This window comes from Momordica charantia, assembly GCF_013281855.1.
Source record: "Momordica charantia cultivar OHB3-1 chromosome 9 unlocalized genomic scaffold, Mcharantia_2.0 BLBB01000009.1, whole genome shotgun sequence".
NCBI classification, from domain to species: Eukaryota; Viridiplantae; Streptophyta; class Magnoliopsida; order Cucurbitales; family Cucurbitaceae; genus Momordica; species Momordica charantia.
The window spans coordinates 4084890-4095797 of record NW_028275167.1 but is presented as its reverse complement, the minus strand read 5'-3'; the positions used below and the strand labels follow the sequence as shown (position 1 = coordinate 4095797).

Below are 10908 nucleotides of genomic sequence, written 5' to 3'. Positions count from 1 at the left end.
AAGCTTGATCAAAAGCATTGAATGAAGATGGATTTGATGTATTTTAATGAATTGGGATCTTGAGGATTTTGTAGCATGTTCTGCGGGAGCCATAGCTAGATTCTTCTCTCATCCCCTCCACCCCTTTCCCATGAGAGAGAGAGAGAGAGAGGACAGAGATAGATATATTCATTTAGATATCATATTGTTTCCTTATCTTTTTCTTTCCTTTTGCAGATTTAAAATGTAGAATTGGCAATTTGGCAATTGGCACCACCCAAACAAAACAAAGGAGCAACGAGAAAAAGGCACTGAAAGTCATAATCAAGATAAATGTGCAATGGACAAAAAGAGGTCAGAGTCAAGGAATTGCTTTTCAAGGTAAAGGTTGTGAAAAGGAGAAAAGAAAACAGAATCAAGCTCTTATTTGTTTCCACCCTCCTTTCTAGCAAAGAAACAAACAGAGAGAGAATGAGCCATTTCTCACAATCTCGCCAAAAAAAGAGAAAAAAAAGAAAAAAAAAACACAAACAAACAGAAAGTAAAAGCCAAAAAAGAAAAAGAAAAAGAGAGAGAGAAAGAGAGGGTATTCATTTCCATTTTCGAATGTCCCATCAACAAATAAACACGTTTAAAATTCCGTGGGCCGATCCATCCTGACCATTATGGGCCAGAAGACTGAAGAGTCCATTATAAGCAATTTATGTGAAATGGGCTTTGATTCAATATAAAGATGATATCACTAGTCACTCAAAGTATATATTCATTGTGTGAATATCGAACATTTGTTGTATTGTCTTAATTTTTTCATGAATTACTATACTTAATTTTTAGAGTTATTTTAGTAAACATTACATTCAATTAAATGCATGATTAATAACTTTGAAAAATAACAGCACCTTCACCCCACAACTTACAAGAAAATTAATTAATGTATGGCTTCAACTTTATTTATTTATTAAAATACAATCAACCTAGGGCTTCAACTTTATTCAGTTATTGTCAATTAATACAATCAATTAATCTATGGCTTAAGCTTTATCAATCATTTTCTATAATCATCGTCACAATATTCCCAACTAATAACCCCATTATACATTATCAAATTATAAAAAAAAGAAGAAGAAGAAACCCCCAACTATGAAGAACGAACCACTAATTCAAATCCCTAAATCAACGTGGACTCGCTCGATCAAATTGCCATGAAGTGTAAATCATTTGAATTTACAGTGACCCAATTAAGAATTTGCGAAATTGGGTCCGCCAATTTCATCATCTTCATCGCCGTCGTCCGGCGCACTGTGGAGAGACTGATCCTCTGTTCTTCAACTTGACATTTTTACAGGAAGCTTCGGCTTCGGCCGATTTGTGGTCTCCTTTGCCTCTGTGGACCAGATTCACGTCTTGCAGAAGAATTCCCTGACATGGGAGGCTTTTGCTGCAATCGAATTTCACCGCCACTTCCGAAGCGCTCGTGCCTCTGATGTTACGGTACTTCACGTTACTCACTTGTACTGCATCTGCCTGCCATGTGTTCGATAAAATGCTCAGGAGAAAATTTTAGCCTGTATTGAAGCTTTGGCGTGTGATGAATTAACTGGGTGGTTTCTGAAGTGCTTTTTACCTGTTGTTTGCATCGTTCTTTCCGGTCGCAGTAGTTTTGGTCTATGATTATTGGGTTGCTCACATTGTTCATCACAATGTTCTGGAATATTATGTTTTGTGCGTACCCTTTTCCTCCCTGTAAACCAATATTTTGGGTTAGAACTAAAAAAATCTCTAGTCAAATCAAAACATTAAATCTAGCTCTTAAGTTGTGTTTCCTAAAAATGAAAGGTTGAAATCGTATTTTGGTTTGTAAACTTCTAGATTGGTCTCTCTACTTTTAAATACCTTATGAAAATCTGTTTTAGTTATTACTTGTAGAAACTTTCATATTGTATTAACATAAATCTTAAGTTATCAATTTTGATATTTAATATTACATGCGACTTTAAATACAAGTAATATGATGTAAGAATACACAAATTTGATGATAAAGCAGAAACAATTTTTTGAACAAAGTTTGTAGGCAGAAGTAGAACATAAAACAAAACCAGAAAAATTGGGAAAATTTAGAAACTAAACTAAGACTCAACTAAATAAAATTTCAACTATGTAGTTATTCTCCATAAGACCGTCAAAAAGACTCAAAACATGCCATGTTATTGCTTTCATACAGTTTGTATAAAAAATTCAAAGAAAGAGTGGCAAAACATGGCCCATTGAATTTTTAAATGTTTATTTTTTTCTCTAGTGCTGAAACTTCCATAATTTATTCATTTCACTAGTCCACTATGTTTGAGAGCTATACAATGCCAAATTCTTAAGCTGACCGGCAGGGGAGAGAGCAACCAAAAATCCCCTCTCCCTCCTGAAGGTCATTGACTTGTGAAAAAGATGTTATTTGTTTGGTAGGTTTGAAAAACACATGATACCTGAACTTCTACAGGTAAATAGTTGGTCAGAAAGTAGAGGATTAAGTAATGTGCAGGTCAAGTTCTGGTGTCAAAATCAGCTGGCGCAAACACTGTTGCTTTTGCATCCAGTAATCTTCCATCATTTTCTGATTTTTTGAGTCTTATGAAAGTGAAATAGTTTCAATTTTCAAGTCAAACAAAGTAATCTTTACTGTTCTAAACTGGGTTTTCTTTCTTCTTTTCTTTTAGCTACTTGTGGACAACTTAGAGCAAATATTTTTACCTGCCAAGTCTTGATTCTCACTCCATTTGATGTTCCTGAAAACTTCGCTGTATCAACTACCACATTCGAAACCTCAGCTTCTGATTTCCCAGCTCCCAAGCTTCCAATACTGGAAAATAAATCATAAAAAGAAAACAAACACTATCAATTATAAGAAACACAATGAATGAAATTAATATGTGGAGCTCTGTAGTTGAGACCTGATCCCATGGCCTGGTCCACAAGTTATGCCCTTTGCTCGGACATTTTTTGACCCGCTTACGATCGAAATGCAGTCATCACCTTCAAGAAAGTAAAAAATAAGATTTAAAACTACCATTGAGTTGAGAAAATAGGTCTTCTTTTAGTTATATATTGTATGTGTTTGTAGCTTTTGGGAGGTACCAGTCATTATGAGACAGTTTTCGATGACAATGAATTGGGTGCCTGTGACATGAATGCCATCTGTGTTGGGGCTGTTTCCTGGTGCATAAATCCAGAGATTTAGAGCTTTAACATTGTTGCATTTCTGAAAAGAAAGATGCATCTTTTGTGCATTTCTGAACCTCAGCCCTTCCACTCTCAGATTGGTACATTGATAGAAAGTAACAGCCTGAACAGAGAGAGATAGAGAAATCAGTTCCAAAAGTTAATCAAAGTAAGAGGAAATGAAACTAGAATCTTTCTCTACCTTTTCTTCTTTTTCAAGTAATTATTTTACTATCAAGTTGCCATAGGAACTCTAAATTTCATGGGTTATTTGGAATTTATATGGGAGAGTATATATATATCCAAAGTATCATGGCTAGCTTGCAGACACTTCAACATAGACAACCGTCTAACTTTACTATATTTAGTTGCTGAGAAAAATTATAGGATGTTAAATTCTACTATTGTGGAGATGGTTCAAAACAAGCAATTATGTAAAGAAATGAATAATAATTTTTGCTCATATAGGCATGTGAACGAACTTACTGTTGGAGCATCCTTGCAAGGCTGAAAAAAACAACCAAAAAAAAGGGAAAAAACCCATTAATACATAGAATTATATTATGAAAATAAAAAAATGGATCAAGTTAAAATTGAGGAACTCACAAGAGTTTTGTTGACTTTGCAAGAATTTAACCACCATTTTCTTCCATTTCCATTAATGGTTCCATCACCTTTCACTGTAAAATCTTCCATATTTTGAAACACAATCCAATGCCTTCTGTCTTTCTCGTAATCTGATAGATGTGGGGATGCTTTTATTGTCCCATCGATCTTCCAAGTTTGCAAAATTCAAATTAATTACTAAGAGAAAATAATAATATAGTCTTCTTCTTCTTTTTTTTTTAGTTTAACGACTTTAGGGTGAGAATCAAATAATCAGCATTTAAAATGATAATAAGTGTCTTATTGACAAAATGATAATAAGTGTCTTATTGACAAAATAATTCTAAAGTTGAAATAACCTCAACTTATAATTGTTTTTTAATAAAAATAAATTCTCGAAATTACGTTATAATAACGATAAAATTTATCAATCTTGATTTTTTCTTTTTAAAATATAAGTATTTAACTTACACTGCTGTACCAATTACACTTCCAACATGTATTTACAAAAATATCTCACTTTAAAAAATAAATACAGTAGGCTAAACACACTAGACTCTGGAACCCTCAACCCTAAGTAGAAGGTTGTCAAAGATTAAAGTAAAACAAAAATAAAATAAAACGGTTATTATTAAGGTCAAGAAGAAGAAATGAAAAAACCTAAACGAAATCAAATGAATATATTAATAAATGCAAAGATTTTTATGGTGACTCAGATAAAAGATCGTGCTATTAAAAAAAATAATAAAAAATTATGATTTATACTAAGTTTTTTTAGTTCAACAATTGTCTTATCCATTAAACTATACTTGAATTGACGTAACTTATATAAAGTTATACGAGAAAAAACTTTCTCCTCCTCCTGTACTACTATTTGCTTTATTTATTCTAGACAATAAAGAGTATGAGTGTGACTCAATTATTTATTCGATATAATATAAATAAATTAATTCAAATATACTATGCAAAGAAAATTAGTAAAATCTTCCCTTTTACCATCAGTTCAAGTATAACTCAATATACAAGATAGTTCTTAATTTTGTTAAAGTCATCGAAGGTTCAATTTCTCCCGCTCACATGCTTTGAACTAAAAAAAGCTTCTAGATGCTCGTAGTAAAAGGATAAATTTGATTCATATTTCAAACCATATCCGTTTGTTAGTTAGTCTTAAGGAAATTAACACCCACAACTCGACACAATCGAACAAATAATGTCTATTAAAAAAATAAAGATATGATTTCGTAAAACATACCTTAAATACAAGAGGAGAGTTACAAGGACCAGAGAAAGTGATTGGTTTAAGATGATAAGTTCTTTCATAGGGAACCAAAAGAATGCCATTTGTAGACGAACAAGCTTCCTTCCATGCTTCTTTAAACGCCTGAAATAATTAAACACACCCCATTAAAATCCAAAAACCCTTCAACTTCCCCCTTCTTTCAATTCTCACCCTCTAACTCCCCAGCATAGCTCAACAGTTAATACATCAATCAGACAACTTGTCTTACGAATCAAAATTCTTGTCCTCACCTCACTATCATCTTCTCCGTCACCCATTGCTCCGAAATCATCCACGTTGAATATCTCCGGTGATGCCACTGGTGACGGTGCTCCCCTCTCCAACTTCGTCGTCAACACAAACGAATCCAATAATTCGGAGGAGTATTCATAATGCCGATCATGATCCACCCCGTCGCCGCTGCTGAACGAGGGTGGAGGATCAACGGCAGCGTGGGAGGTGGAATAGAGATCGGAGACGAGAACAGTGACGAGAAGGGGAAGAAGAAGAAGGCAACGAGTGCGTAATCGACGACACATGTTCGTGGGAATTATACTAGGAGAATTTAAAACCAAAAGGGGTTTGAGAAAGGGAAAAAAAAAGGAAGTAGGGAAAGTTTTGCTGGATTTGTGGGTGACCAACTGAATTCAAAAACATGAAATGTACTTTAAGATTAGGGGTTTATTTATAGAGGAAAAAAACAATGGAAGAAGAGAGAAATATTGGATTGAGAAGCAAGAGATTGAGACGCAAGAATGAGTTGGCCGGTAGCCGACTTCTGGTTTTTCACTTCCCTCGAAATTAAGAGACCCTTTAATTTCTAATCTCTCTTTTTCCAAAGGTTTAAGTTTAATTATGAACAGTGTATTAATTGCATGGATTTGCATGGAAAAACCCTATTTTTATTTATTTATTTAATTTGGAATATTATTTTAGTTCTTTTTATTTTCAAGTTTGGTTAATTTTAGTTTCTTCCTTAATTTAATTCATATACTTTTAACTTTTGTTCATTGTAGTCTCTTTTTGGTCCATTTATATTTTTAAAAAGTAATTATTTTGGTTCATTCATTTTCAAAATTTTAACACGATACTTCATTCACTAATTTTTTTTTTCAAATGTTTCCACTTGAGTATAACTCAAATTGATTAAGACATATTGTAACTAATAGATCGTGCATTTAAATCTCTACCCTCATATGTTGATGTGTACTTTTTTTTTAAATGTAGTTATAAATTTGAATTCAAGAATTTCGATTGTGTATAAAATTTGTGTTAAATTTTATAAATATGGACTAAAATAATCACTTTTTAAAATTTATACCGAGATCACAAGAGACATTTTGAAAATATATATACTAAAATGAACAAAAAAAAATAAAAAAGAAGTATAGGGACCAAAATAATTTTTATTTGAGCTGGACTACTACCATATGTTATAATAATTTGTCTAAATTTTTATTTAAGTGTAATCAATACTTTGTCTTTAAAAAATTAATTATTTATCTTTACAGGTAGTTTTCAACGTTATATTCTAGCATTAATTAGAGTAAGTAGGGGTGTAATCTCAAGTCTTTTTTTTCCGAGGGGCAAATTTTTACATTTTAATATTTTTTACATATATTATATATAATATCAATTCTAAGAATTTTAGAGGGATAAATTAGATAAATCTTTTTCTAGCATGTGGGATGAGGGTCGAATTCACAATCTCTTAATAAGTCATATACTCGTTTTGACCAGAAGAAAGAAAAAAAGAATTTTAAATCTTAAGAGATTATACATTTTGAATTTAATTAGTTGCCCCTGTTCCTTCTCGGCTCTGACCATGGGAATAAAAAACGGATTTTTAAATGGTTCTGGAACTAATTTTGGGATGGTTTGGACAGGAATCACTTTTGATAAAATGGTTTTATCAAAATAATTATCTAAATATCTCTTCATATTATTGATAATCGTTTTACAAAGAAAAATTTATTGGTCAGTCCAAACATATTACTTTCAAACTTTCCTAATATAATCTTGAAAGTTCGATCCGATCCCTCTATTTTTTAACTCAAAAAAAATACTTTTAGTTGTAAAGAAAAAGATTTAAGAAAATTTGTCGCAAATATAATAAAAATATTTAGTAAAATTAACAAAATAGCAACCACATTTAGTATTTTAAATATAACACTTTTTTTAAGAAAAATAGAGGTCTGATTTTAAAATGATAACTTTATCTATATGTGATATACTACTAATATGAATGTTTTATATACTTGTAATATGTATGTGTATATATCTGATATACTATTGATGTGAGTGTCTGTGTAATATATATGTGATATACATCTTATATATTACTGATATGAGTGTCTGATATACTACTAATATCAGTATCTGATATACTACTAATATCAGTATCTGATATACTACTAATATAAGTGAAAATTTGTACTATATTTGAAAAAAAAAACAGATGACATAGTTTGAAATACATAAAAGTTTTTTTCTACCCACTACAATTTTCCGATTGTTTATTAATTCTTTAAAAGTTGATTCGTGACACAACATCATGAAATGATATTTTGGAGAAAATGAAAAAAAGAAAGTGTGTATATATATATATATATATATGATGTATGTATTTATTTATTAAAATTTTTTCTTTCAAATATTACTCCATTGTTCAAAGGTTCCTCAAGGTGCACTGTTCTACGGAAAAACATTCTAAACGAACAATAATTATTAATTATCTTCGTAACAAAAATTTTCTTGTCATTTTGGTGGAAGTTTTATTTTATATCATATATTAATGTGATTGGCCAAAATTAACCTTAGAAGGGCTAATTTAATAATAAAAACCAAAATAAACTTACAAAGAGGTAGGGTTTAAGTTAGGTAGAATTCAGTTTTCAGTTATCTTTTCGATAGGGAAAAAAAGGTTGGCAAATTCCCAATTTTTAGTTAAGTTGCTATCACAAAATGCTCCAAAGAAATTTTGACATTCAAATTCCAAAGGCTTTCTTCTTTTAAAACTAAATTAGAAGTTTCCCTGTTTTAAATGTAAAGGCCAACTATATAGGACTTGGAAGTCAAATCTTTGATTTGTACGGATCTTTTAAACTATTTATACCCGTTATTGTATTTTTAGTTTCGATTCATTTTAATCCATATATTTTTAAAATGTCTGACTATATTTTTGAACGTGATCATTTTTTTTCTTTTTTTAGATAATGAATGAGTCTATATTTACAAAATTTTAACATAAATTTTATATACAATCAAAACATTTGAATACAAATCTATGGTTACATTCTCAGAAATTTTGTGAGTGAAATGTTATTATAAAATTGTGATGGAAAGAAATGAGACAAAAATGAAAATGAAATGACCAAAATAGTCCATTTTTAAAAATACCAAAATAGACGTTTTAAAAATATTGAGACTAAAATGAATAAAAATTAAAAATACATCCAGAAAAATAAACGTTTAGTAATTTATCGTAATTAAAAAAGAAGTGAATAAATATTGTTGTGATAATTGCATGCCTCATAAATAATATTAAGCAAAATGTCATTATGCAATGCGTACAAGTTAAATCCCACTAAGGTGAATTTGGTTTGCCTTCATTCAAAAACCTCTCTACCAATCCACTAGCTTTGCTTCAAAATTAAAGGCCACGTTTTAGAATTATAAGAAAAAAAGACATAATTTACACTTTTTTCTTTTGACTTCGACATAATTTACCACTTTTAACGGTTCACGGTTTCTTCTTATTTTTATAATAGTATGATATTGTTCACTATTCACTTTTACGTACGCACAAATAGATATTCTCTTTACTTATATTCATGATCGCTACTGTTTCTAACCAATGTGAGACTATGTTTGCATCTCACTACTATTTCAGTTCTAAATTTATTTATCCTTTATAGGTTCAAGTATTATGTTTTTTTTATTGTATTTAACATAAATCTTATGTCACCTATGTCGAATATAATACTAGATTTTGGTATATATGTGGGTTACAGTAAAAGTGCATACAAATTATTTCATACCCAACTTCCTTTAGATGTATAATGAATTATTTTTTAAACTGATAAAATGTCGAAGAACACATAAAAGTTAAAGTCAATTACACAAAATTAGAGGCATTTTGTATAATTTAGCATTAAAAATAATACAAAGATAAAACTCAACCTACAATATAATGATCACATTAAATCTTCATGATGACGCGACATTTCACAAGATTAACGAAGTTCAATTTACTTACGCTTACGTTTGAGAGGAATACAAACATTTCACTCCTGAAACTTCCAGCACTTTAAAACATTACCAAAACTAAAATCTAAACACACCAAGAATAAAGTATTTATGACGATCTCAATCATTGAACTCACAAAATTAAAGCCATTATCCACATGATCTCTCTATCCTATCCAAATAGTTAGATGAATGAAAAATTGCCATATGGGTGAGAGTTTGAAAGAGAGCTAGTTGGAGGGCTTGTTTGGCAAGTTAGGGGAATTTTACAAAGTTGGGTGAAAATTGGAACAAAAATGGGAACTTGCGTGGTGGGTTAAAAAAGAGGAAGAGAAAAAAAAGAGAGAAAGAGAAGACCCATAACTTGGGAAACTTGGCGTGGGTGTGTTAAAGGCAATGGCATGGGGATTAATTTGTTGTTGTCTTTTGGTGGCCAAGCTACGTAGAGACCTTAGCTTCTAGGGAATTAATAGGAAACTATCTAGGAACTCTCGAGAAGATCAACGTTCAGATACGTATAAGAATAAGTTTACGATTGGTAATGAATTGAGTAAGTGTACGTATATTTATCTTTTTTTTTTTCCTTTTGATTGAGGTAATTGAAGTAGGAGAATTGCAAACGGCACTGAATCAATTTTTTTTCCCTCTCTAGAGAGTAAAAAGAAAAGAAAAAAAACAAACAAACACTCGCTAATCCCGAGTGCCATATTTGGAAAAAGTAGCAATTTCGTCATTTTAATTCAAGCTCATAGAGGTGTTTGATTCTGTCAAGAACGGTTCTTCCATCTAAACGTCAGTAAATTGATCTTCCTTGACTTGTTGAACTCTGCAATATATGTGTTAGTCTAATTTGAAGCTTTTCTATAGGAAGTGAATACACGAGCTTTCATTTAGATGTTTAAATCTTAAATTTCCTCACTAATCAATCCTACCTCCCAATCTTTTAATATTACAACATGTGGGGTGGAGATTCAAACTCTCAATCTCATAGTTAGATACATATACCTTAATCTGTTGAGCTATACTCCAGTTGGCCTCCAAATCATATTTTAAATATACATTATTATAAAATTCGAAAGAGATCAAAATGAATTCAAAACCAGAAGTATAATAATCAAAAGAGTATTTAGACCACGAGTCGAGCTAATATAAATATTAATGAAGTCATACTTTATACATACATGCACATTATTATAAAATTAAAAAAAAAAACCCCTTTCGTATGCATTATGTTTATATATATATGTTAACTTTAGATATATAATACAAGTGTCAACTCGAACAGCCAGCTCCACTCAAAAATTCAAATTCTTACGTAACTTTGACTTAATGGTCAAGCAAGGAGGCTCTTAATTCATTAGTATAAAATGTAATATTTTATAGCTTAATTAATTTTAGTTTGGTGCTTATAAGGTTTAAAGTAGATTTAGTCTTTATAATTTGGTTAATCTTCATAAATGGTCGATGTACATATTTTTACCTACTTTAATATCCATTTATTTTTCTCTGTTACTTTATTCAAATCTAAAATCTAATTTCTCATATAGTCAGCTAAATTATAAAACATACAAATTATCATGTAAAAA

The 10908-nt window shown here is 30.7% G+C and overlaps 1 protein-coding gene and 1 long non-coding RNA gene across 2 annotated transcripts; one reads left to right on the top strand and one right to left on the bottom strand.

The window, feature by feature from the left end:
• Positions 1-872: 872 nt before the first annotated feature.
• LOC111015052 (polygalacturonase QRT2) lies at positions 873-5715 on the bottom strand. Its single transcript, XM_022289966.2, has 9 exons — positions 5326-5715; positions 5048-5176; positions 3796-3963; positions 3676-3696; positions 3106-3313; positions 2922-3003; positions 2722-2830; positions 1604-1720; positions 873-1503 (listed from the first exon to the last, which is right to left on the bottom strand). The coding sequence occupies exons 1-9, from the start codon at positions 5611-5613 to the stop codon at positions 1258-1260; spliced, it is 1368 nt and encodes a 455-aa protein (XP_022145658.1). The 5' UTR covers positions 5614-5715; the 3' UTR covers positions 873-1257.
• Positions 1666-3521, top strand: LOC148208854 (uncharacterized). The gene is made up of 2 exons (XR_015787434.1): positions 1666-2566; positions 2688-3521. It is a non-coding gene; the product is annotated as an uncharacterized LOC148208854 (long non-coding RNA).
• Positions 5716-10908: the final 5193 nt, after the last annotated feature.

Coding starts and splice junctions, on each gene's coding strand:
- LOC111015052 (XM_022289966.2), bottom strand. CDS start 5,613: ATGTGTCGTCGATTACGCACTCGTTGCCTTCTTCTTCTTCCCCTTCTC. Junction 5,177..5,325: donor ACGGAGAAGATGATAGTGAG/GTGAGGACAAGA, acceptor TAATTATTTCAG/GCGTTTAAAGAAGCATGGAA. Junction 1,504..1,603: donor AAGAACGATGCAAACAACAG/GTAAAAAGCACT, acceptor AACACATGGCAG/GCAGATGCAGTACAAGTGAG.